This window comes from Simochromis diagramma, unplaced genomic scaffold (assembly GCF_900408965.1).
Source record: "Simochromis diagramma unplaced genomic scaffold, fSimDia1.1 OVJJ01000618.1, whole genome shotgun sequence".
NCBI classification, from domain to species: Eukaryota; Metazoa; Chordata; class Actinopteri; order Cichliformes; family Cichlidae; genus Simochromis; species Simochromis diagramma.
Genome location: NW_024387423.1, coordinates 2,433,452 through 2,461,245, shown reverse-complemented (window position 1 = coordinate 2,461,245; position 27,794 = coordinate 2,433,452). Strand labels below are relative to the sequence as shown.

Here is a 27,794-nt window from a genome sequence, read left to right as displayed (position 1 = left end):
CGCATTCACCGAGTATAACAATAAAAATCAGGAAAATCAGAAAATCCCCCAAAACATAACAAAACAAAACAAACAAACAAAACCAGCAATAAAGTTTTAGATACCCTATCTTTATTCAATTTACAGAACAAACCGAAAGGGTGTAGGCTGATGCTAAAGCTAAAACACCTCAAGAAAATCAATTCAACTACAACTCACCTCATCTTTTAATCAAGACAAAAAGAAGAAAAACAAAGAAATAATAGATCACTGATGTCAAATTTACAACTACAGATGAACTCTTTAAATCTAAAGCATCTTAGCAGTAAACAGTTATCACAGTACTGAATAATTTTGTCTGGGAAGCCTATTAATTTCTTCTTAAATGGTGCCATATTTGGTGATTTAGCAGTAGAGCTGAGCACGTGGGCTGTGCCTGTGAAAAACTTGCCAAATCTTCTCTACCAATACGAAACAGCTTCTGGATATTAAGTGGTAATTATCTCTTGTAGGCTTTGTCCATAATTTGAATTATGCTGAAAACTACTAATCTATCATACTTTGTTTATTTCAGTGTATTTATTGAATATATATATTGGATTTGTTGACTCACTGTAGGGTTTGATAGTTGTTATTCATATGGTTTCAAAAGAATTATTTCTTTATTAGGTTTTATTTATATAAGTAAAAAGTTAGAAGTTTGTCTCAAGTTTCCAAACACATCTACACATTAAATTATATATGGAACTATATGAGAATAATCTAAATACACAGTGAATTTATTTGTATATGAGGTCTTCAACTTTGACCATACTGAACTAGATTTGGACATTTAGGTTTAGATACAATTTCTATACAATTTCCAATTTCATTTTACATAAACTAAGTTCTTAGTTATTGCCTGAAGAACTTTGACAAATAGTTTGATAAAGAGAGATTTTGTTGAAATCAAACTATTTACAACAACAAAGGTTCATAAGTCAAAGCTTTACTCCTTTCGTTTCAGTATCTTTTCCATTCTTTCATAATATTGCTAATATTTCCTTCTCCTTAAAAACCCCAATACTGCTATAATGGTGTAAAGAATAATTTACTGGCATACTTAGGACCTACTAGTATCAAGTGAACACCATTTAAACACCAAAGCCTACCTGTTGTTGCTGACCATGTCCAACCCTGTGTGACCACAGTGTACCCATCTTCTGATGTCTGCTTCTTGCAGAACAACACATCACAAAGTTTAAATGATCTGAAACTGGTTTCTTGAACATGGCAGTGAGTTCACTGCACCTTTGGGATGTGGGAGAAAAGGAGATTCACATGATGGATGTGCAGCTCAAAGCTGCATCACACAGTTGCTCCAGCAACTATGATGCTATCATGTCAACGTGGACCAAAATCTCTGAGGAATGTTTCCTGCACCTTGTTGACTCTGAGACAAAGAAATAAAGCATTTCTGAAAGCAAAAATGGCTTCACCAAAAGTACCTAATAGTGTCTGGTGAGTGTGCGGTAAGACCTTTATCCATGTCACTAGCTCAGTGAGACCTGTACATTTAATCCAGTTTAATCCAGCCTAAGTGAGTCTTACACAAACAAGTTAACACGAATGTTATTAAACCTTCCGACAGCAGGCACAGCCTGTGAGTTTTACTTAAACTAATACCTATACTGATTGTTACTAATCTACTTTTGCATTTGCTGCAGTTTATGTCAGTGAATTGTAGATTTCACGCTGTAAAGAAAAACACTGACTTACAATGTTCAATCCAGACCTTGGAAATGGCAGCAGACTCAGTGCCACTTGCTCTAGAATGTTGCCTTGGACACACAGATATTAAGCACTTCTAATTCTGCTAATGAGGGTCATTTGATAAAGTTAAAATCTCCTCAAGTAGGGATTAAATAAACTGCTTGAAATCCCGTTTGTACAGCTTTTGAGCACTGTGCTCTCAAGTGTGCTCTCAAGTGTAGATCACAGCATTTTAACTTTACTACACACCCACATCATGTACTTTTCATTTGTCAACCATGTTGATTTATTCTGATTACCATTATACCACAAACACTTTAACATGGCCTGTTCAGACAGCAGCCTTGAGTCCAGGTAATTGTGGCTGGATTGAGCTCCTCCATTCTTTTTTAGAAAAGCTGTAATGCCTGGTAAGTAAGCCACTTAGTACTTATGTAATATGCAAAGTGAGCTATAACTGACCACACAGATTAAGGAAATAAAAAAAATGGGAGAGAAATTGGTATTCTCTCATAAATATGCAAATCTCAGATATGTTTTCTTTCTATTGGGTACCTACAATTTAAGTATGAAGCAGCAATCTAATGATCTTGGTACATCACATTCATGAAAACCTTAAGTTACAGAAATATTAATACAATACTCCAAAAGACCACATAGGATGATGGAGGTGGCATAAAACATAAAACTGTGACAACATGAAGTAAGCACCCTTTACTTGATAAGGTTTGGTCAATATACTTAACATGTCCATTGAGAGAGTTCACAACTTTTCTGTTTCACATACTGGTATCTTTATTAACACCAAGAACAACAACAAGCTACAGCACCAACCCGATGATAAAAGTTTGGTTATCAAATATTCAATCATTTACAGGCTACTGAGCACAGAGAAAAGGATCAACTTAGTAAAACTAAAATGTGTAGTATGTCCGTTTTGTTTTTTGTTTTTTTTAACATTTTTAAAGAGGGTTAAGCTACTATCGCACTTTAAAAAAAAACACCTTATGTAGCTGTACAACATCCTGTAAAGTTTAAAAACAAAAAAGCAAAAAGAACACAGTATAATAAAAAAAGAGCTCATTTCTTAATCCAACACTCTCAAGACAGACACAATTTAAAAAAATGCTGTTAAGATGTAAGCTGTTCTTGTGTTTTTGGATTTATGTCCCCAGCCATGATGCGATGAATCCTCCTGCGGTGGTTTTTGAGTGATTTCAGGTTTGGGTACGTACCCTGGCAGACGTCGCATCGGTACGATTCAGACTGTTTGTGAGTCAGCAGGTGTTTCTGCAAACTCTCCACTGTACCAAACCAGCGGAGGCAAACAGGACAGCGGACAGGCTTGATGGCAGGCTTGCAGGCACCGCTCCTCTGGTGAAAAATCAGACTGATGGTGTTTGGAAAGTCAGCGTTGCAGTGGGAACAGTGCACGCTTTTGGGTGGGCTTGCAAACTGATTTGTAACCCGTGCACCTTTGCATCGATTCCATGATATGTGCCTTCGGAGGGAACAGCGAGTTGCAAAAGTATTCCCGCATCGTGTGCACACAATCCTCCCCTGCTTCTTTGGTGGATTTGGTAGTGGCTCTGGGTGTGATTGCTTCTGTGGAGGAGGGTGCACTGACTGAACCTGCTGCTGCTGCTGCGGCGGTGGAGGTTGCTGCTGCTGAAATCGAATCAACAGTGGTTGTGATCGCTGTGGCTGTAGTCCCTTCAGTAACTGGTGATGAGGATGCATGTGGATCTGCAAATGAACTTCATAGTCTGCCCAGGAATTGACTGTTTCTCCACAAGTTGGACAAGTGTACGATTCTTGAGCATGCTTCTGCAAATGCTCCAAGAGAAGTCTCGGAGACGTAAATCCGACCCCACACTCACACGTCACCCTCCTTGGAAGTACAGACGGCAGTGACATGATGCCCCAGTTTCCTCCATCATCCTCCTGGGTTTGACTTGCTGGCTCTGCTGATCCATTGCCTGGCAAGCTCGTCTGCACAGTCCCTCTTTCCACATCTGCCATGGTTCGTTGAAACTGACATCTTTTTCTATGAACCATCATGTTATCTTTGCGGTTGAAGGTTTTCCCACAGACAAAACAGGAAAACATTGGTTTGATATTATTGGCATTCAGTGTAATCAAACCCTGACTACCACCCTGTGCTATAGCTCCAAACCCACGTGGCCTGAAACCACAGAGTCGCAGGTGGCGCCTCAAAGTTGAAGCACGGCTGTAGGTTTTTTGACATCTGTTGCACGGGTATCGTTTCACTCCATCCCGGACGAAATAGCGCAGACCATGTTCGACTGAAAAGGAGTTCTTCGCTTCATCATCAACACCCTTCTCTGCAGAACTGAACACCTGCGTTTCATCATCCAAAGGCATTGTCCACTGCCCTTCGTTACTACCGTCACTATTGGCTGCTTCTGCATCCCAGTTATTTTCTTCTCCTTGCTGGAGTGAAATGCTACACACAGAATTATCCTTGTGCTGCTCCATCACTGGAGATTTCAGGGAGAATGGGGAGAAGTTCTGTGCTGGGCGAGCCCAGGCCAATTGTGAAACTGCAGACTGCTCTGCATTTGGAGAGGTCACCTCTACCTTGATACGGCCAGTAACTTCCGTGCCCACGGCAATGCTCTTGGAATTCTGGGATGCAGCACTGACTTCATCCACACAATCACTGGCAATGCTGTTAGTGGACTGCAGTGCTAGCATCTTCTGTATTGAGGGATTGATCTGCTGAGAGAGGACTGACCTTGGACCTTGGCACTTGTGCGTTTTGAGGTTCCACCTCCGTGCATAGCTGTGCTTGCACATTGGACAGAAGAAAACCTTTTTCGCATTGTTGAGACTGTGGAACGGCACTATTTTCTGTGCAAATGGAAACTTGGATTTTAAAGCGCTCGATGGCGGTAGAGCCCTGTTTCCGAACTGAGGGCACACATGATTGTCAGGCAAAGGCAGTCTCCCAATGATCAGCTGTTTGCATCGACGACAACACTTAATCCTCTCTTTTTTGTGTAAAAAATGATGCTCTGTCAATCTGTCCAGGTTCTGAAAAACCCTACGACAGCGGCCACACTGGTATTTCCCATATGTTCCGTTACCAACAGGATCCACGAGCTTTTGACGAGTCTCGAGAACTACAACAGGAGATAAAGTCTTAGTCAGAGAGACAACCCTCTTCTTACTGGACTCAAGAATTCTGCTAATGGATGGAGCCTTTGTCTTTATATCGGGTTTTGCGAGGAGTCGCCTCAACTGTGCAATAGACAGATCATTGATTGGCGCCGCTTCTGTTTTTGATCCTGGTGTTATATCCACGGGTACAGCTTCCTGCTTGGGGATAACTGTGTTTTCGTTCTGATCCTGACTCTGAGGAAGGGGTAAGTGTTTCATGTACGCTGATGCGAGCAGCTTCATAAGGATGTTATTTGTGGGCAAATTCTCTCCTTTTTCACAGCTGCGGACAGCATTTGTGTTCTCCTCAAAATTAGTTTCCTCTACAGTCTCTGTTATTTGCTCGGCAGTGGATGGCATGTTCTGAAGTTGCTCCTCACTATCATTTTCAGGGGGAGCACACTGGCCTTGAGGATCGGTTACTATGGCAATATTGTCCTCCAGGCTTACATCTGCTTTTTGGGCTGTTAAAGTAGGTAATTCAACAGCTGGGGACTTGGAGGTAGAGGGACAAGCAAGGGCCAAACTGGACTGGGTTACAGGAGTGAATGATACATGCTGGGTTGGAAAATCCTTATTGCAATCTGTTGCACTGGGGAGAACAATGTTACTATCCAGGGGCTGCAGCAGCTGTATTTGAGATATATGTGAACGTTTGTGCTCCAGCATAAGACCAAAGTCCTGAAATTCCTCTCCACAATCACAAATAAAGAAAGAAGGTGTAGGGCTGTCAGGCAAGAGTGTTGGCGAGCTTAGGTGCTCGATGGATGAGTCTGTACTTGCAAACGGCGTTTCATGTGGGCTGATGTTAGGCTGGGTTGGAGGAGGGGAGGTGACCTTGGAGGGTGGGCTGGCATGGGTTGCCTGATGTACTAGCAATGAGGCCAATCCAGTAAAGGTGGCTGAACAAGCCACACAGCGATACACTTTGGCAGCGTTTCCCTGTAGCCCAAGCATCATGGCAGCCAATTTACCCTGTGAGGCAGGCAATCAGGTGGTCAAACAGGATGGATTCCTGTAAATCACACAAACAACATGAACAAAAGGATGTCAGCAATAGAAAGCAGACAGTCTCCGTTTAAAAGTATACAACACAAGCACACATATTTATTTCAATTAATTCCACAGTTAAATGTGTTTTTTCTGAGTACTGATGCCAGGGTTCCCCAAGTGTAGAGCAAACCCTGTGGTTTGGCAGACCTACGGTGACCCCCAAACCGTTTGAGAGTACATTTTCACACAGAAAAAAGGCAACTGAAAAAAAAATGTAAAGTAGATTTAAGGAGGAAAGTGTCCGTCAGGTATTAGTCTGCCAATTGCAGATTACAGAAGGGTAGAGCCTTTATCATTGTATGTAAAAGTGGTCAACTATGACTGGATAATCTCTTGTTAATATAGCTTTGAAGAAAATTAATTCCCTGGAGTCTGTCTGTAGTGTGCCAATTAGCATTATAGCAGGTGTTTGTGCGACAATAATTTAGTGCAACATTAAATTGACCCAGCAGGAACCCGAGTAAAACAAAACAACAATAAGGAAGCAAGAATTCTAAGTTTCCTGCTACCTATAAACCCTTTGGAGAAATTATAGAGAAACATTTCCCATACACACTAAGCCTTGAGCTTTATTTACCTATGTGTATACAAATCACCTTAATTTATGCACAAAAAAAAAATGCAGAAAGTTTTGCATATGACCACTGACCAATTTTGTTTGGTTGGAGAAAAGCAAAGTCACTGATGCAAAAAGCCAACAGAATGTCCCATCTTTGTTCACAATATATATATTAGGGGTGCAACGATACACAATATTCACGGTTCGGTTCGATACTTTGGTGTCACGGTTCGATATTTTTTTGATACAAAAAAAATGTTCATGCTTTTTTAATTTGTCATTTATTAAAATTATAAATATATATTTTAACTCAAAAGTACAGTTTTTAAATTTAATGTTGCTGAAACAACAAAATAATTTAAAAAACAAATCTATCTGATTGAGAAATCACTCATCTTTGGAAAAGAGAGTTTATTACAGAGAAATGGCTCTTTCCAAAATAAAAGCTATACTATACGCTTCTTCTGGGCTATATTCTCAGCAGCATATTAAACATATCAGGTCCCCATAAGGAGAATCATGTGCTAATGGCTGTCTAAATGACTTGGGTAAAGTTTGTAGCATGCGTGCTTGTTGTTTTTGTCTGATTCCACTTGTCTTTGCACTAGTAAATGTGCAGTCATATTCATTGTGTTCCCACTAGTGCTGTCACCGTTAATCTCGTTGAAATGATGTCAACGCCACAACATGGCAAATCTCCGTTAACGAGCTACCGCGGATCGCCCCGTGCATGGGGCTGGACGGCCAACACGTCAACGAGCTAACTGCGCTAACGCACTAGTTCCCACCAATGTAATTGAGCATTGCGTGGCACATCCAACATACTGTTTTACTTTTGTCCATGACGCGCTTACCTTCAGGGTCATACGTCACATGAAAACCAAAATAGTTCCAATCGCCAGATCTGAATGAGGGTGGGGGAGGTTCAATTTGCCATGTTGCAAGGAGAGCTTAACTTCTGTCTCGCTAGCTTGCCCTGCGCTCAGTGAATCTGCGTTCGACTACTCCGCCTAGGTTGCACTGTCCAGCGCAGATCCACTGAGCGCTCAACACAGACAGCATCGTCAGAAGGAAATTTGATAAAATAAATTAAAAATTTTGTATTGTTCGATACATATGCGTACCGAACCGAAAGCACTGTATCGAACAGTTCAATATCGATACGAGTATCGTTGCACCCCTAAAAAAAAAAAATAAATATATATATATATATATATATATATTAGGGGTGCAACGATACACAAAATTCACGGTTCGGTTCGGTTCGATACTTTGGTGTCACGGTTCGATATTTTTTCGATACAAAAAAAATGTTCATGCCTTTTTAATTTGTCATTTATTAAAATTATAAATATATATTTTAACTCAAAAGTACAGTTTTTAAATTTAACCCTAACCCTTGTGCGTGTTTTTTTATTTTGACAGCGAATGCGCACCTGCGGACCACTTATGTGCAGCCCTGGTTATTTAGCTCGTCATATTGCAGCCACAGAAATTATTTTGTCCATGAAACCATAAAGCTGCACTTTCTTTTTGCCTTATAGTCTGATTTGTCATAGCTTTTCTTTGGCTGTCACTTCTTCACCCTGACCTGTCTTATTTGGCTCAGCAGAACTAAAATATATATCGTGCTGCTTTTACACACGCACTCGCATAAGCTCAGCGATTCTCTGCGCGATCAACCTCTCACATGTTTAAGCTGCGGGAGATTTCACTTGTCATGTTTGCATAGTAAGCTAACGATTAATAAGACGATGTCAGAGGAATTGGTGCACAAATTATCATCACTCACAGATCAGTGCTGTCGCTCTCTATACACAGTTCACACGATTGTAAAGTGAAAGCAAAAAAACAAGTGCAAATTCAAACGCGACTACAATATGTCACATATTGACAGTGGCTCACTGATGCCAATGACATAATTACCCAGCTACATTTCTGAAAGAATGCAAAAGCATTGACATATATTTTTCCTTCCTACAATAGCCCGACGGGCAGGGAAGAGATAGATTTTGGTAGCCCGACTGAAAAAAATCGCTAGCTCCAGGACGTCGGGCTAGCGATATTGCAAGCCCTGTATCTGATTGAGGAATCACCCATCTTTGGAAAAGAGAGTTTATTACAGAGAAATGGCTCTTTCCAAAATAAAAGCTATACTATCCGCTTCTTCTGGGCTATATTCTCAGCAGCATAAGGAGAATCATGTGCTAACAGCTGTCTAAATGACTCGGCTAAAGTTAGTAGCATGCTTGTTGTTTTTGTCTTTGCACTAGGATGATGTCGGCGTAAATGTGCAGTCATATTCGTTGTGTTCCCACTAGTGCTTTCAGGTTGATCTCGTTGAAATGACCTTAACGCCACAACACGGCAAATCTCCGTTAACGAGCTACCGCCGATCGCCCTGTGCATGGGGCTAGACGGCCAACACGTTAACGAGCTAACTGCGCTAACACACTAGTTCCCACCCATGTAATTGAGCATTGCATGGCACATCCAACATACTGTTTTACTTTAGTCCATGACTCGCTTACCTTCAGGGTCATACGTCACATGAAAACCAAAATAATTCCAAACGCCAGATCTGAATGTTGCAAGTAGAGCTTAACTTCTGTCTCGCTAGCTTGCCCTGCGCTCTTCCTTCTGACTATGCTGTCTGTGTTGAGCGCTCAGTGGATCTGCGCTCCACAGTGCAGCCTAGGCGGAGTAGTCGAACGCAGATTCACTGAGCGCTCAACACAGACAGCATCGTCAGAAGGAAAATTGATAAAATAAATTACAAATGTTGTATTGTTCGATACATATGCGTACCGAACCGAAAGCACTGTATCGAACGGTTCAATATCGATAGGAATATCGTTGCACCCCTAATATATATATATATATATATATATGAATAAAAGGGAAAAACAAATAATATAGGAAACACTATTAATGAGACCCATTGTCATTTGGGATGTTAGTGACTATGACCAAACTATATTAATGCTTTATCATGTCTACTCCAAAAAAAGAAGCGATACATTTGAAACCATAAAAAAATATGTGGTAAAAGACACGCTTGGACAGAGCTGCCTTTTGCAGAGGTCTTTCCTCCCAACACCTCATTCTACAGAGCAGATGAAGCATGCCCTAGATTGGAGGGACTGCAGAAGAATCTATCAGGTCTTTCTGCAGAAATGGGATCAGGTCCTCAAGCTACAGACTGACCCTCATTTCCACTGGCATGATGAGGTGCATTTCCACTTACTCCTGACAGCAGGAAAAAAATGTGCAGACCTGTGATACTGTGATTCTGCCTCTGAAGCATGCCCAACTGGGAGAGCCTCAACAAAGCTGTGCTGCTGAGCAAAACCAGATGGCTGCATGTTTGGTCATGCGATAAACTGCACTCACTCACAGCCACTCACATGTAATGCAAATCAACACAGGTCCCATCATTAATTTTACACTACCCAAATATTTTAAAAAAAGAAAAGGAAATCTCTTAGCTGATACAGATAGGGTGATAAATTAAAGGAGAAACCAACATAAAGTGTTCTATGATTTGCAAAATGCAAAGTGATGGACAGTGTCCGGGGAGGAGACAAATCCTTTAGGGTCTGCATCAGGAAGGGCATCTGGCATTAAAATCTGCCAAGTCAAACATGGATAGCTACCTGCTGTGGCAATACGGGAGTAGCCGAAAATAGCTGAAAGCAATGAAATGTGTGCAAAACAGGTGAAGAAGAGAGTGCCAGGGGTGATTTGTGATAGAAGGACAGCACCGAGATTGAAAGAGAAGGTAGTGAGACCTCTATGATGTAAACAGGAAGCTGGGATGAAGATGTTAAGATTTTCACTGTGAGAGACCAGGGTGGACCAGATTTCAAATGAATATGTTAGAGGGGCAGCTCAGATAGAGCAGTTAGCAAAGGAGAAAAGGCTGAGATGTTTTGGACATGTGCAGAGGAGTGACAGTAGATATACTGGACAAAGGATGTTAAAGATGGAGTTGCAAACCACGCAGAAAAGAGGCATGTAGTAAAAGACAACGTACAGTGGGTTGATGCAACAGAAGAGTATGCTAGGGATAGATGAAGGCAGATGATCTGCTGTCGCAAGCTGTAAAGAGAGCAGTTGAAAGAAGACAGTGATGACAGTCACTTACTGAATTTTCACACCAATCATTTGTAGCTGCTGTTACCTTTATTTTGTTTACCATATTTTGTGTTCTTAAAGATTTGTTTGACTCCAACATGTTTATTGTTACTTTGCCTTAAGCAGATTCAAACACTTTCTTAACCTTGCTGCCATATCAAAAATGTTATTTTAAGTCACAAGTGATCGCACTTCTATGGACCAAATAGCTGTGCATTTATACTGGCAATGCTGGGATATTTAGGGTTGCAAAAATGTTTCTTGCCAAGAATTTGTCACTCTACTTCACCTACAGCTTTTTACAGTTTTTACAGAAATCAAAACACTGATGTGGCAAAGATAATAGAAAGCTGCGTGGGATAGTCAGCCAATAGAGATTGAAAATGTGACGTCATTCAGGGGTAAAACCGCAAAGAATTCTGGGAACTCGTGGCAAGCGGTACTAGCGCACGCAGGCTTTCAATTGAAATCAGTTACACAGCGATAAAAAGAAACACAAAAAAATGGCAAGAAGCTGCTGTATTATTAACTGCAATAGCGGATTGTATGACAGCCACGGGAAGCCGACAGGTAAAGAGATCAGTTGTTATCGGATAACGTCATTGAAGAGAAATTGTTCGAGCCATGTTTCCGAAGTAACAAAGAGGCGACGGATGGCCTGGATTGCAGCCCATCAAAGACCAAATATAACGTCTCAGAACACTCCAGCTCACAGGTTAGTCTGCTCCAAACATTTCCACAAAGGTCAGAGTTTTGTAGTAGTTAATACGTCATTTTTCATAACATAATTGGTGATATAGGTTACAAGCAAGTCTGGCGCTGAACAGAAATTGTCGCGCTATGCTCCTTTGTTTATTGTGCATAAATAATGAATTGTCCTGACACAATATTGCGTTTCGCTTCTGTTATTACCATGGTACATTGACAAAAACATATACTTTTATTCACAGGATAAAACAGTTTTTTGTATCACTAATTGCCCAGTAGGATTACAGCATACAATATTATTGTCACTGCTACATTTCTGTAATGCATACAAGAAATTATTTCCACTACTAATTAACTACCGTTGAGCTCAAAGGTCCTATTAATAAACGGTTAACGAATGTGTATTTATGAAGACGATTTGTGAAACTGGTAAACTTACGATATGTACGATGGTCTTTCGTTCTACACGGTGCATTTCAAGGTCCTGTACCCATCCGTCGGTAAACTGTACCTGGGCTTGTTGCAGTGACCTGAAGTTACTAAACTTCATGAGTGTATGCACTCACTCCAAGAACCGTATAATTATAAATATGAGCGTGGTGAAAGTTGGGCAGCACGCTAACGTCTTTTGTCCACTCTGTGTGCTCGTAAGGGTCTAAACCTTTCACTCCTTTGACTTTTTCCTTGTATCTTTTCTTTGATTTTTCATCAAGTCTGTCTTTGTACGGACTGGCATTGTTCTCCTTTGTTTTGTACATTCCTTTATGGGGGGGGGCAAAGAAAAAGCAAGAAGGTATTGGAACCGGAGAATGAACGTTTTGCGGTGCTGCAAATGCTTGCATTTGATGCGGTACTTGAATTGTTTTGCCACGAGTTCCCAGCATGCAATGCGCGAAAGTCACGTGGTCTGTCAATCTCTATACAGTTGTGTTGGTCACTCTAGCACGACAATACGCCCAAGCTGATCTCAATAGTGCTCGGTGAGGTTGAGGCCAGAACTGCAGGGATCCTCTCACTTCTAAATTGTGGAAGTAGTCTCTGATAAACCCTGCTCTGTGACGTTGTCATCTTAGATGACGTCTTCTCGTCAGTCCCAGACTAGGTTTGGCACGTTTTTTCCCCACGGGCGCAACTTATATACTCAACTCTGCTGCTCAACCCACAAATGCAGTTTCCAAACAAATATGGCACCATTTAAGGGAAAATAAATAGGCTTTCCAACAATATCAGATTTATTGCCAAGAAGCATTAAAACAAACAAATAATTAACCAAAGAAGTTTCCTTACTTTCTGTACTGAGCTTTAATTTAATGTGCATTTTAATGTGGCAAAGAATGGATGAAACCTAAAAACTGCCACAGATTTCACTCAAAAACAAAAAAGGTTAATGTCATTGATATGACATTAATTCTAGGGAAACATTAACCATAAAGTGTTTCCTCTATGTGCAACACAATAACTTTAAAAATGTTATTAATTAAAGTAATGACACATAATCATGTTATGAATATTTTGAATATTTGAAGTTCAAGCATGAGGAGGCCAGTCTGACTTGCTGCTTGCATTATCGGACTATAAACAAGAAGATCAACTACAGCCAAGACACTCAATGCAAGGTGAGCATAAATATGCACACTGACAGGGTCGTTGCTAAGTAATATAAGAATAATAGCGTTACCTGTGTAAGTTAGTTTGCTAATGCTGGACGCACTGCTAACAAACACAGCTACAATGTTTTGCCAACTTACTTTTGCACTAACAAATGCTTAAACAGCTCCAACTGAAACATATGAGAGCTTTTGCTAGATCCGATAGCTAGCTTGACATTTGCGCCCACCGTACATAAACAGTGTCTAGCTGAAACACCTCAAAGGGGGTTTGCTAGTGAAAGCTAACCAGGAGGAGGTGCCCGGCCACGTTCCCGAGTAGGCCCAAGAAATGAATAACTAACTAACGCTCGCAAGCTAGCTACCATGACCTACGAAGCAGCAGCTCCACAGAAACCGCCCGTTTCTATCTTCACGTACTCACCAGTCACAGGAGCGCGAACGTTTTCTGCAGACGAGGAATCACAAAGGCTGGGAACAAGGAGAGGAAATGGCTCGGTAGACATCTGTCCACGCAAGGAACGAACTCTCAAGGGAAGGGAAGGAAAGCTCAGCTCAACCCAGCTCTATGGTGAACAAATGTGATGCTGTGCCAGAAGGTAGAGCACTGAGCGGAAAGCTGCAGCTGCAGCAAGCGCGGAAGGGGTTGCACTGCGCGTGCGCAGTTAACGGAAAGCCTCTAGCAGCGCCTACCCTGTGCCCCCATGGCCGCGTGCCGGATTGGCTCTGTATCTGTACTAGAGTTCAGATTGCATATGAAGCACACAGTCCCACAAAACAACACACTACACACCGAGATCTGTAGAAATTTTACACTCAGCAAATGTTCACTTTTTTAAAAAAAAAGGTGAATTAAGTATCACTATCAAAGTGTTGATTTCAACACTTTTTCAGGGTTTTTTTTTATAGCTCCACACTCTCCAGATGTAAATTAACACTTTCAAAATAGTTAAATATTTAACACTATTAATGAAAATTAAGGTACAATATACAAACTTTCATCTGAAACATTGTACAAGCTTTGCATATAAAGTGGTTTATGAAATTTAAACTCAGATATTTTTAATAATTCACCTTTCCTCACTTTACAGTACTGACTGCATGATAATGGTTATTAAAAAAAGGGATTTTCTACCAAAAGTATATCACTTATTTGACAAAAGATAGGCATATTTTCTTCCATGGTACCGCAAACAACAAGTCCAGCTTTATATTCTAAACTATCAACTTTAACGCAAGTAGTTGAGAAAAGCTATTTTGACGAAATCATTTTAAGAACTTAATTGCTGACCACATTCTCGTCTCTGACAGAAAAACATTTAATTGGCCCAAATTCATTTTGTTTTAGGGTGAAGGTTTCCTGGTGATAAGCACTGGCTATCTGATGCTTTTTAGCATGTGATTTGGTTACATTTTTGAAATGTTTAAAAGAATCTTTAAACACCTTCACTTTGGCTTCAAACCTCATACTCCACATGTGTAATAAGGGGCCAATTTTCCTAACAGAAGATGGGTAATGGCTCATAAAATGATGCTTAGGTATCAAGTTTCTATGTAGATACAAGTACTTAAATAGTATGTGGGGTCAACAATCAAATGCTATAAATATATATATATTAGGGGTGCAACGATACACAAAATTCACGGTTCGGTTCGATACTTTGGTGTTACAGTTCAATATTTTTTCGATACAAAAAAATGTTCATGCCTTTTTAATTTGTCATTTATTAAAATTATAAATATATATTTTAACTCAAAAGTACAGTTTTTAAATTTAATGTTGCTGAAACAACAAAGTAATAAAAAAATAAATCTATCTGATTGAGAAATCACTCATCTTTGGAGAAGAGAATTTATTACAGAGAAATGGCTCTTTCCAAAATAAAAGCTATACTATACGCTTCTTCTGGGCTATATTCTCAGCAGCATATTAAACATATCAGGTCCCCATAAGGAGAATCATGTGCTAATGGCTGTCTAAATGACTCGGGTAAAGTTTGTAGCATGCATGCTTGTTGTTTTTGTCTGATTCCACTTGTCTTTGCACTAGAATGATGTCGGCGTAAATGTGCAGTCATATTCGTTGTGTTCCCACTAGTGCTGTCAGCGTTAATCTCATTGAAATGACGTTAACGCCACAACACGGCAAATCTCCATTAACGAGCTACCGCGGATCGCCCCGTGCGTGGGGCTGGACGGCCAACACGTCAACGAGCTAACTGCGCTAACGCACTAGTTCCCACCAATGTAATTGAGCATTGCGTGGCACATCCGACGTACTGTTTTACTTTTGTCCATGACGCGCTTACCTTCAGGATCATACTTCACATGAAAACCAAAATAGTTCCAAACGCCACATCTGAATTAGGGTGGGGGAGGTTCAATTTGCCATGTTGCAAGGAGAGCTTAACTTCTGTCTCGCTAGCTTGCCCTGCGCTCAGTGAATCTGCGTTCGACTACTCCACCTAGGCTGCACTGTCCAGCGCAGATCCACTGAGCGCTCAACACAGACAGCATCGTCAGAAGGAAAGTTGATAAAATAAATTAAAAATTTTGTATTGTTCGATACATATGCGTACCGAACCGCAAGCACTGTACCGAACGGTTCAATATCGATATGAATATCGTGGCACCCCTAATATATATATATATATATATATATATATATATATATATCCAGAGATGGTGCGAACTATGTTCATTATTTGAAGTAATCATAACAACAAATTCCAGTTTTTGTCTCCTGCAGGAATATTGTCACCAAACAACAATGGGATGTTTCAAACAGGACACAGCATCTGAATATAATTCAAACCAATGCCCTCTCCGAAATAATCTTTGTTGGACTTTTTTATTTGTTCTAAAGATCCATAATCAAAACATAAATCCTGGAAAGCAAGTCATGTTCTGACATGACGAGTTGTATGAGATATTCAAAAAAGCTATTTGATGTCGTACTAAGCTACACCCTCAAGAAGATCATGCATTAAATCAAATGAGTAGTTATTACAAACTGCATATACTTAAGTAAATTTAGTGTGGAATTTTTTTTCAACCCTTATAAAGCCTTCAAATGTGGGTTTTCTTACAGAGACTGGCAATGCATTTCAAACACATCTTTTTCAGGAAGGATCATCCTCACTGTGTACCTTTTTGATGATCATTCTTCTAAATCAAACAAAGGTGACAGAAATGACTGCTACTGAATGACTATCAAGATGGCGCCAGTGTGTATGGCAAGCCGTCTCTGGATCCGTCTTCCTGAGTGTTGTTTACTCTTTGCCTTACTACTTTCTATATGCTTTCTGGATGTTACTGCTCTAATTGCCTATGATCGACAAACCCTTTTAAATCTTCAACCCTTGAATCATCAAAAGCCGGATCTATATTGGAACTTAGGGAATTTTTCCCGGTCTCGAACGGATACTTCCACCTGCACATACTACCTGCCTTTTTTTCCACCACACAAGAAACGATATAGGAAACGGGGTAAACGGAGTGGTTTTCGCGTTCGTATTAAAGCCTATTTAAAAGCACATGGAGTGATTAATTACCGCTCCATCATAGACATCTTGCGGCCCTCCCAGTATACTTTCAGACTGTGTCGTCATCGATGAATTCGCTATGCTGGCCAGCAAGCCCACTCGGTCCTACCAGTTGAGTGCCCACCTGTATGGAGCTGGAAGCGGGTCTCTGGAGGAGGTGTGGATCACAGCAATCTTCGCCGGCTGGGACGTGCTCCTAGTAGCGTCAACGTGGCTACGCTCCAAATGGCTCTGCTAAACACTAGGTCACTGGTGAACAAGTCCTTCGTTGTAAACGACTTTTTTCTCGCGTCAAGGCTGGACGTCCTGTTTCTAACGGAGACCTGGATTCGCCCTGGTGAGTCCTCTTCCCTTTTGGAACTTCTTCCACTGGATTGTGCTTTCTTTAACTCTCCTAGGACCGCGGGCAGGGGTGGAGGGCTAGCCTCGGTTTTTAGAAGTAAATTCCGAGTGCGGCAACTGCCTCCTGCCTCGCATTCCAGCTTCGAAATACAACTACTGGAGCTGTCTGGTTCCCCCCGGACCCTCTGTGTGGTGGTGTATCGACCTCCGAAGCGCAACAAGGATTTTATCCGTGAATTTGCTGATCTTTTAGGATTTATCTTTTTAAATTATGATCGTGTTCTTATTTGTGGTGATTTTAACATTCATACAGGGAGTGCAGAATTATTAGGCAAATGAGTATTTTGTCCACATCATCCTCTTCATGCATGTTGTCTTACTCCAAGCTGTATAGGCTCAAAAGCCTACTACCAATTAAGCATATTAGGTGATGTGCATCTCTGTAATGAGAAGGGGTGTGGTCTAATGACATCAACACCCTATATCAGGTGTGCATAATTATTAGGCAACGTCCTTTCCTTTGGCAAAATGGGTCAAAAGAAGGACTTGACAGGCTCAGAAAAGTCAAAAATAGTGAGATATCTTGCAGAGGGATGCAGCAGTCTCAAAATTGCAAAGCTTCTGAAGCGTGATCATCGAACAATCAAGCGTTTCATTCAAAATAGTCAACAGGGTCGCAAGAAGCGTGTGGAAAAACCAAGGCGCAAAATAACTGCCCATGAACTGAGAAAAGTCAAGCGTGCAGCTGCCAAGATGCCACTTGCCACCAGTTTGGCCATATTTCAGAGCTGCAACATCACTGGAGTGCCCAAAAGCACAAGGTGTGCAATACTCAGAGACATGGCCAAGGTAAGAAAGGCTGAAAGATGACCACCACTGAACAAGACACACAAGCTGAAACGTCAAGACTGGGCCAAGAAATATCTCAAGACTGGTTTTTCTAAGGTTTTATGGACTGATGAAATGAGAGTGAGTCTTGATGGGCCAGATGGATGGGCCCGTGGCTGGATTGGTAAAGGGCAGAGAGCTCCAGTCCGACTCAGACGCCAGCAAGGTGGAGGTGGAGTACTGGTTTGGGCTGGTATCATCAAAGATGAGCTTGTGGGGCCTTTTCGGGTTGAGGATGGAGTCAAGCTCAACTCCCAGTCCTACTGCCAGTTTCTGGAAGACACCTTCTTCAAGCAGTGGTACAGGAAGAAGTCTGCATCCTCCAAGTAAAACATGACTTTCATGCAGGACAATGCTCCATCACACGCGCCCAAGTACTCCACAGCGTGGCTGGCAAGAAAGGGTATAAAAGAAGAAAAACTAATGACATGGCCACCTTGTTCACCTGATCTGAACCCCATTGAGAACCTGTGGTCCATCATCAAATGTGAGATTTACAAGGAGGGAAAACAGTACACCTCTCTGAACAGTGTCTGGGAGGCTGTGGTTGCTGCTGCACGCAATGTTGATGGTGAACAGATCAAAACACTGACAGAATCCATGGATGGCAGGCTTTTGAGTGTCCTTGCAAAGAAAGGTGGCTATATTGGTCGCTGATTTGTTTTTGTTTTGTTTTTGAATGTCAGAAATGTATATTTGTGAATGTGGAGATGTTATATTGGTTTCACTGGTAAAAATAAATAATTGAAATGGGTATATATTTGTTTTTGGTTAAGTTGCCTAATAATTCTGCACAGTAATAGTCACCTGCACACACAGATATCCCCCTAAAATAGCTAAAACTAAAAACAAACTAAAAACTACTTCCAAAAACATTCAGCTTTGATATTAATGAGTTTTTTGGGTTCATTGAGAACATGGTTGTTGTTCAATAATAAAATTATTCCTCAAAAATACAACTTGCCTAATAATTCTGCACTCCCTGTATATGCTGTGAGGAGGACCTATTGGCTAAGGACTTTCTTGCCCTATTGACTCTTTTAATATCACTCAGTGGGTGAGAAAATCAACCCACACTAAAGGGCATATGCTGGACTTGGTATTGTCGTATGGACTGGATATTTGCATCACGGACATTAATGATGCTGGGATTTTGGACCATTTCCCAGTTATGTTTGATGTTCAGTTATGCAATATGGAACTGAACTCTGAGGGTCCACTAAGCCTATCGCGTCTGATTAATTCTGAGGCTGTTGCCCTTTTCTCTGCGGCCTTTGCTAACTCTTTCTGTTACGATGACATCAGTAATGCACTTCTCTCGGTTGATGGCGTAGTCAACTCTTTTATTTCTACATGTTCTTCTATTTTGGACACTGTGGCTCCAGTAAAAACTAAACGCCGTAAAACCTCTCGCCAACTTTGGCTAAATGAATCCACCCTCACTCTTAGACGTGAATGTCGTCGAGCTGAGAGGAGATGGAAAAAAGATCAACTTCAGGTGTCCCTTGACATCCTGCATATGAGTCGGTCTAAATTTCAGAAGGCTGCCAAAATGGCAAAAACTTCTTTTTTGTCAAACATTATTGCGACTAATAGTCACAATCCTCGAGTTCTGTTCAAAATCTTTAACTCAGTGGTTAATCCCTGCTCTGATGTTTCGATGGGTGCCTCCCTGGCCCTCTGCGAAAAATTTCTAAATCATTTTATAGATAAAATCTCATTGTTAAGGGCCCCACATTCTCCGGTAGTAAATCAAGCCCCAGTTTCTGAATGTTCAATGGTTTTTCAACAGTTTGAACCTGTGTCATTCTCGACTTTAAAGGAAATAATTAATAACCTGAGAAGCTCAAATTCTCTGCATGACATTATTCCTTCTCGTATCATTAAGGATGCATTGAATACAATCGGGTCCTGTATCTTATTTTTAATGAACTCATCACTGTCATCTGGCTATGTTCCGACTGTCTTTAAACATGCAGTCGTGCAACCTGTTATCAAGAAAAATAGCCTTGATCTTAACACTCTAGCAAATTACAGGCCGATTTCTAAACTCCCCTTCATGTCAAAAATTTTAGAGAAAATAGTGCTTCAGCAACTACAGGCCCACTTAGAGAGAAACGGTATAAGTGATAAATTCCAGTCTGGATTTAGACTGCGTCACAGCACCGAAACTGCCCTACTAAGAGTTTTCAATGACCTTCTTCTAATCGCCGACTCTGGGCACTCTGCGGTCTTAGTTCTATTGGATTTGACTTCAGCCTTTGACACGGTTGACCATGATATCCTTTTGGCAAGATTGGAACAAGTAGTAGGCCTTAAAGGAAATGTTCTATCATGGTTTAAATCATATTTCTCTGAGAGGTCGTTCTCTGTCATGATGGGAAAATATTCCTCTTCTTCTGCCCTTTTTCGCTGTGGTGTGCCCCAGGGCTCAGTATTGGGTCCTGTGTTGTTTTCTCTGTATATGCTGCCCTTGGGCTCCATTTTTGAAAAACATAATGTCTCTTTTCACTGCTATGCTGATGATATTCAAATCTACCTCCACCTGACTGGGGATGTTTCATCTTCACTACATCCTCTGTTTGATTGTCTGAGCGATGTCAAAGACTGGTTATCACGTAACTTTCTTACTTTAAATGAAAAGAAGACAGAAATTATTGTTTTTGATAGAAATATGCCTCTGGGACAACTGACTGGCACATTCGGGCCTGTTGCTAACCACCTCACTGATGCTGCTAGGAATCTTGGAGTTTTCATGGATAGTTCCTTCAAACTAGATAAACAGGTCTCTACTGTGGTAAAAACCAGCTTTCACCAACTACGCCTAATTTCTAAGGCTAAACCTTATATACCACACAAGGATCTGGAGAAACTCATTCATTGCTTTCATCACTTCAAGACTGGATTATTGTAATTCTCTCTACTTGGGCCTACAGTCTTCTCTTCTTCAGCGTTTGCAGCTGGTCCAAAATGCCACAGCACTAGAAAGTACGATTCTATCACCCCTGTTCTGGCAAATTTACACTGGCTTCCTATTAAATACCGAATTGATTTTAAAATTTTATTGTTTACTTACAAAATCCTAAACAATATGGCACCTGACTACCTAGCTGATCTCCTCTGTCTGTATAGCCCTCAGAGAGCACTAAGATCATCGGGCCAACTGCTCTTAGTGCAACCTAGGTCTCGGCTGAAGACCAGAGGAGACCGTGCCTTTGCCGTTGCCGCACCCAGGTTATGGAATACTCTTCCTCTTCATATTCGCGCATCAGATTCCATTCAGTCTTTTAAATCACGTCTAAAAACGTATTTGTTTAACCTGGCATTCAAGGCGAATTAGGGTAATTTACATCTGGCTTTGCATTTAGATTATGTAATTATTTTATATTTTATTTATATCTGTAATTTATATTTTTATATTGTGATTTTTATCTGTATCATGATTTTACTGGAAAGCACTTTGGTGTACTTCGGTCTTTAAAAATGTGCTATATAAATAAATTTTGATTTTGATTGATTGACTAATTAAAACCAAGAACTGTGTGCATTCATAGATTATCTCCAGTGATCTGTGAGGTTGTACCATATACCTGGTCCTCAAATGGAAGACCTAGCCCTTGACTCTCCAGTGTTTTTATACCATTGATCAATGTTTCCAGTGTAACATCAAAACCGTACTTGTGCAGAGTTTGCATGTGAAAAAGTGATACCAAATGAATGCTATTCAAAACCAAAATAAATTTGGGGGGCAAGTTTCTTATAAATTGGAAATTCTACATTTGGAGCCGAGGGGATTGGCTGTTTCAAAGTCATCATAGCATAGCTGAATTTGTAATGCTTGTCTTTTGGCTGAAAACGAAGAGTGAGTTTTAAAATAACTTCCATCAGAGAAGTCAGTGTAAGTACTAGGTTCTGGTCTACACTCATTTAAGAGCACATAAATGTCTGGATTTCTGCACACTAACCTCAGTGTTTCTAAAATTGGTCCATATATAAAAGTATCACTTACAGTACTTGATCATAAGTACTGGATTTTGCCTGTTGTCATATCTCACTCCCAGTGTTATTTCAGCTGGGTGCTCAACTCCCCATTTTGGTTGAAGTATTTATTTAGTTTCCATTCTGTATTCAGATTTGTGAAAATATTTTCAAATTTGTCAAAAGATTGATTTATCCCAGATATGCTGGGATCAGTTACAAATAAAGCAGAAATGGCAGTATGCTTTGCTTGTGAGTAAATTTCACTTGTTAGTTCGTCCAAGTATCCTACAATTGAGGACACCAACCTATTGGAAATCCCACTCCCCTGTAATTTGGCCACAATGGAGGCACACATTGCACACATGACCACTGTTAAGGTGCTTTCGGAAACCTGCGTATGTCAAGAACTGAAACCTACAGCCTTGCTGAGAACAAAACAATTTTAATTTGGGCCTAGGATATTAACCATGTTCAACTCTTAAATGTGAAATCAACTGCTGATTGTTGGGATACAGTTTCTGATAAATGAAACAAGTCAGCATAGGTTTAACTTCTCACTTCCTGAGTGAGAGCGGTAGTGGCTGGTTAAGCAGTCTGGCTCTCAAATCTTAAATCTGGGTGACTCTCTCATTTTGCCCATATTAATGTTACACAATACACTGTTGTCTGCAGGAATGTGTAAAAATTCTCCAACGTAGCATCATAAGACATATTGAACACAAAATGTGTTTTGAAAAGTTCATCAAATGCCCCAAGGGAGTGGTTTGCATTGTATTGGATGAGATGCTTAGCTATGGTGATATGGACACTGTCAGACTTCCTCTTCTGATGGTCAACAGTGCGGTGGTATGGTTGCCAACCCTGCTGATTACGGAGATGTTCCCCCAAACTGCAGCACGACTAGGCTTAAGATAGGGAAACTCAACATTAGACATGAGAATAACCTGCAGCCAGAGTAGAGTATTTTATGTTATTATTTATATATGGCTACAAAGGTGACATAAATTATTTTAACCACCTTAATAATATGATTACCTCATGAAAGAGTACAAGTCTCCCAATTGCCTCGCATGCACTAATTGCACTAATTTTTTGAGACTTTTGTTCCCCTGGAGATGGTGGAAGTAGATGTACCAGCAACAGCAAGGAAGCCATTTCTTGGTCGTAGGCTGAGGACAATGAGTGACAGGATTAACTAAAAACTCTTGTTCATATTTATGACAAAAATCAGATTAATCTTTCAGCGATTCACTGAACAAACAAATAACATTGAAGGGAAAAAAAACTGTCTCACAGTTGTTCTCATTTCCTAATATTAATCATATGATCGCAAAAATCATGAATGAAGCAGCTGTACCTGAAATTATGGCAAATGCTTCAAAACAAGAAAAAGAAACAACTTACTTGTTGAGTCATCAAGATCACTTCCTGGAGGACTTTCTGCCGACTGCACCAAGTGATGCATCTCTAGTGTTGAAGTGAGCTGCTTAGCTCGTCGTCCCATTTCTGAAACAGTCTAGAGGATGTCTCGTCATCAAACAGGTAAATGAAATCTTGTTACACCTTTGGCAGAGAAGATATTAAACAACACAAATACTTTGAAATGTCAAGCTATTTCAAACATCTCATTTCAAACTCACTAGTCCTTTACTATACAGGAATCTTGGGAAGAAAGAGAGGATTTCAGCACTTCTGCCTGTCTCATTAACAAGCTTTTGAAATGTCTCTCTCATCTTCTAGAAAATCAGGCAATTTTCTGTAGTATGATTGAGCAAAGATATTACCTCTTGGCAAGCATCCCCATCAAGCTGCCTGTCAACATTAACAGTCCTTTGGAAATTTGGGCCTCCTGGAAAAAGGTCTACAGAGCTATTCTGTGGCACCGCAGATCTTCGCCAAATTTTTCTTTGAACTGTTTTCAGATGCCAAGAAACGTATCCTGTGCTGCTTGCAAAATCATAGAATTGTTCCTTAAATTAAGAAAGGTTATTGTCATATTCAGTTCATAGAACTCAGAATTTTGAAATGCAAAAATGACACTTACATAGCCTTTCTTAGAATATGGATTCTTCAGGCAAGGGAAGAGCATCACAATACCAAGAGGATACTTCTCTCTGACTGCTTTTGTGGGGAGGTGTCTGAGAGGAGATATTAAATTATTCATCAAAATGTATGCCACGGCCATGCAGAAAATTGGCACAAATAAAAAGAAACCCTGAAACACATATACCCACATATATACCCACTCACAATCATGTGAGCCACCAGGATGTTAACCATTTGTCCTCTTGTGGCATCAGTTAGCATTTCTGTTGTTTCATACTCTTGTAGTATGTCTTCACCAACAGACTGATTAAACCTGCCTTTCAAGCTCACGCTGACTTCTGACAGTCAGCACAACATTGCCTTGTCCAACAAGGCCCTGACTATTTCCACATCAGCTTCTGTCCCTGTTGCATCCCTGTATATGACTTCTGAATCAGGGGGCACGAAAAATCTCTCAATAACTGTAAGATAAAAATTCATGTGGTTTTGAGGCAGCACTTTGTATAGGTCACTGGTAAAGACTGTCCATTTTAAATGCATTAAGCCACCACTTAGTAACCATTAAATAGGTACATTTCTTCCCTTGCAGAACCTAAAGTCCAAATTTCAAAGTTAATGATTTGCTTTTTATACATATACAATACATGTTTCCTTAATTTACAAAACAGTTTGCTAAAGGCAAGGTTTAAAACAATACAAATCTGTTTCTAAAATTTTTCCCTATCAGAAGCTACAATAAAACTGAACACCTTTTTCGTGGAATTCGAGAAATTCAAACTGTCCTTCCAAGGCCTCCAGCTTGATATAGTTCTGCTGCTGGTTGTACTTCACCAGCATTTTTACCAAGACATACAAGAAAGTTTGATAAAGCAAATTATGATTTAAAGGGAAAACAGCTGAGATGCCCTGACTGCATTAAAAATGCGTGACAAGGTTAGCTAAACAGACCACATACAGAGGACTTTGTATTGTATCGTCCCTCCACAGAAGACAGAGGTGTTCGGTATTCAGTTTACCGGCTGTTTATTAGGAATGGTAACACAGGCTACTGTGGGCCATAGCCAACGCCAAAACAGAAAAAAGCGCTCCCTGAAGAATCAAAACAATCCCTCTCTCTCCTCTTAAAGTCACGCTCCTTTTTCCCGCACACACACACACACACACACACACACACACACACACACACACACACACACACACACACACACACACACACACACACTCCATAACTCCCACCCCCCATACACTCTCATCCAACAACAAGCATGTTCTCCTACAGACTCTCTGTCATAGATAGCTGATATGATTGACAAGCTTAATAGCCTCTAGACTATTACACCTTCAAGGACACTCGGTAAATCACATTGTTGCAGGTGTGGAACAACTATGCCAACACTGTGTGGCAATTCTGGACACAATGACACTGAGAACACAACAATGAAATTAACTCATAATCCAATCCTTTACAATTTGTATTTTCGCCAAGCACTAGCTAGTCATTCTGACACACTAGTGCTGGCACCAAACAAGACTTTGTAACGCACTTATTCTCCGGATATGTTCCCGTCCATGAATCGCTCGCTACCTTATTGTGGTGGAGGGGTTTGTGTGGCCCAGGGATCCCAGGGGCTATGTTGTCTGGGAGCTTTTGCCCCCTGATAGGGTCTCCCATGGCAAATTGGTCCTGGGTGAAGGGCCAGACAAAGAGCCTTCAGAAGACCCCTATGAGTAAAAGACCAAGGGTACAGTTCACCCTGTCCAGGATAGGGTTATCGAGGTTCCGCCCTGGAGCCAGGCCTGGAGAGGGTGCCCGAGGGTGAGCGTCTGGATGGGGCCTGGCTGGGCACAGCCCGAAAAAAGTACATCGGCCCATCCTCCTGGAGGCCCACCACCCTCAGGAAGCGTCGTAAGGGTCAGGAGCAATGTGTGCTGAGCGGCGGTCAGGAGCAGAGGCCCTGGCGGACTGATCCCCAGCTATCAAGACTAGCAATTGGGACATGAAACATCACCTCTCTGTTGGGGAAGAAGCCTGAGTTAGTGCGTGAGGCAGTGTGTCAGAATCTACCGACTAGATATAGTTGGGCTCACCTCAACGCATGGCTTGGGCTCTGAAACCATTCTCCTGGAGAGGGGCTGGACTCTGTCTCAGTCTGGAATTGGCCATGAGGTCTGCCATGAGTTCCTGAAGGCTCTGTAGAGCTGTAGGGCTGTCTTGGTTGACACGTCTCTGCAATGTTGCATGGAGATCAGGGGTGGTACATCTGGAATGGCAGACCGGTGTGGTGGTTCCCATCTTTAAGAAGGGGGACCAGAGGGTGTTCCAACTATAGGGGGCTCACACTCCTCAGCATCCCTGGAAAAGTCTAGGAGAGTCCATCCGTTAGTCGAACCTTGGATACAGGAGGAACAACGTGGTTTTCGTCTTGGTCATGGAACACTGGTCCAGCTCTTTATCCTTTCAAGAATTCTTGAGGATGCATGGGAGTTTGCCCAACCAGTCTACATGTGTTTTGTGGACTTGGAGAATGCATTCGATCATGTCCTACCGGGTGTCCTGTAGGAAGTGTTGCGGGAGTACGGGATGTCTGGCCCATTGCTACAGGCCATTCGATCCTTGTACAACCGTTGCAAGAGCTTGGTCCACATAGTCGACAATAAGTTGGACTTGTTCCCAGTAAGTGATGGACTCTGCTAGGGCTGCCCTTTGTCACCGATTCTGTTCGTAATTTTTACGGACAGTATTTCTAGGCGTAGCCAAGTTATGGAAAGCTTTCACTTGGGTGGTCTCAGAATCTCATTTCTGCTTTTTTCAGATGATGTGGTTTTGTTGGCTTCATCAGGTGATGGCCTCCAGCTCACACTGGAACGGTTTGCAGCCGAGTGTGTAGCAGTGGGAATGAGAATCAGCACCTCCAAATCTGAGGCCATGGTCGTCAGCTGGAAAAGGGTGGAGTGCCTACTCCAGGTCAGGGATGAGTTTCTGCCCCAAGTGGAGGAGTTCAAGTATCTTAGGGACTTGTTCACAAGTGATGGGAGAAGGGAGCGGAGGACTGACAGATGGATTGGTGTTACGGCTGCAGTGATGTGGTTGCTGTATTGGTCCGTCGTGGTGAAGAGAGAGCTGAGTGTAAAAGCGAAGTTCTCGATTTACCGGTTGATCTATGTCCCTACCCTTCTTTTGGGTAGTGACCAAAAGAATGAGATCAGGGATACAGGCGGCAGAAATGGGCTTCCTCTGAAGGGTGGTTGGCCTCTCCCTTAGGGATAGGGTGAGGAGTTTAGCCATCCGGGAGGGACTCAGAGTAGAGCCTCTGCTCCTCCACATCGAAAGGAGTCAGTTGAGGTGGTTCAGGCATCTGATAAGGATGCCTTCTGGGCACCTCCTGTGAGGTGTTCTGGGAATGTCCCACTAGGAGGAGTCCCCATTGCAGACGCAGGACACGCTGGAGAGATTATATCTCTCCGTTGGCCTGGGAACACCTTGGTGTTCCCCCGGACAAGCTGGAGGAGCTGGCTGGGGAGAGGGAGGTATGGGCTTCTCTGCTTAGGCTGCTACCCCCTAGTGATGTGTCGGTCGCGAACGAAACGGCTCTTAGAGCCGACTCTTTGAAGTGAACGACACGAGCCGGCTCCTTTTTGGGAGCCGTGGGGTTTTTTTTCTTTCTCTCACCCTGTCTCTCGCACTTTTTTTCCGCTTCACTCCGCACGCGAGCCTTGTGCTTTGCGCTGGGAGGGGGGGGGGGCGGTAGTTACAGTCGCAGTAGCACAGGAAAAGAGCAGGAGGGAAAGAGAGAAAAAGAGATCCAGGGACAACAACGTCACATTAGAAAGGTATAGTAATCATCCACAACTACTTTCAGTTGCGGATGATAAAGGATTCAGAAAGTTTATTCATGCAGGCCCATATGACAGAGAATGTGCATCTTCTTTTTGTTTTCATATTTTTTCATATGTATATTCAGTGTTGGGAAGGTTACTTTTAAAATGTATTCCATTACAGAATACAGAATACAT

The 27,794-nt window shown here is 41.5% G+C and overlaps 1 protein-coding gene and 1 long non-coding RNA gene across 4 annotated transcripts; both read right to left on the bottom strand.

Annotated features, from left to right (window-relative positions):
* Positions 1 to 1,484: 1,484 nt before the first annotated feature.
* im:7147486 (zinc finger protein Xfin) lies at positions 1,485 to 13,641 on the bottom strand. Of its 2 annotated transcripts, XM_040012964.1 has the most exons (3): positions 13,403 to 13,641; positions 10,563 to 10,627; positions 1,485 to 5,929 (listed from the first exon to the last, which is right to left on the bottom strand). In XM_040012964.1, the coding sequence occupies exon 3, from the start codon at positions 5,872 to 5,874 to the stop codon at positions 2,863 to 2,865; it is 3,012 nt and encodes a 1,003-aa protein (XP_039868898.1). In that variant the 5' UTR covers positions 5,875 to 5,929; positions 10,563 to 10,627; positions 13,403 to 13,641; the 3' UTR covers positions 1,485 to 2,862. The 2 variants fall into 2 exon arrangements, with proteins under 2 accessions (XP_039868898.1, XP_039868897.1); XM_040012963.1 differs by lacking the exon at positions 10,563 to 10,627.
* A 5,208-nt stretch (positions 13,642 to 18,849) lies between these two features.
* On the bottom strand, positions 18,850 to 27,311 carry LOC120722345. Of its 2 annotated transcripts, XR_005693409.1 has the most exons (5): positions 23,779 to 27,311; positions 23,519 to 23,704; positions 23,139 to 23,297; positions 22,770 to 22,903; positions 18,850 to 22,639 (listed from the first exon to the last, which is right to left on the bottom strand). It is a non-coding gene; the product is annotated as an uncharacterized LOC120722345 (long non-coding RNA). The 2 variants fall into 2 exon arrangements; XR_005693408.1 differs by having other exon boundaries at positions 23,139 to 23,704.
* Positions 27,312 to 27,794: the final 483 nt, after the last annotated feature.

Bases quoted from the DNA above. Each gene is read 5' to 3' on its own strand.
- im:7147486 (XM_040012964.1), bottom strand. From the start codon at position 5,874: ATGATGCTTGGGCTACAGGGAAACGCTGCCAAAGTGTATCGCTGTGTG.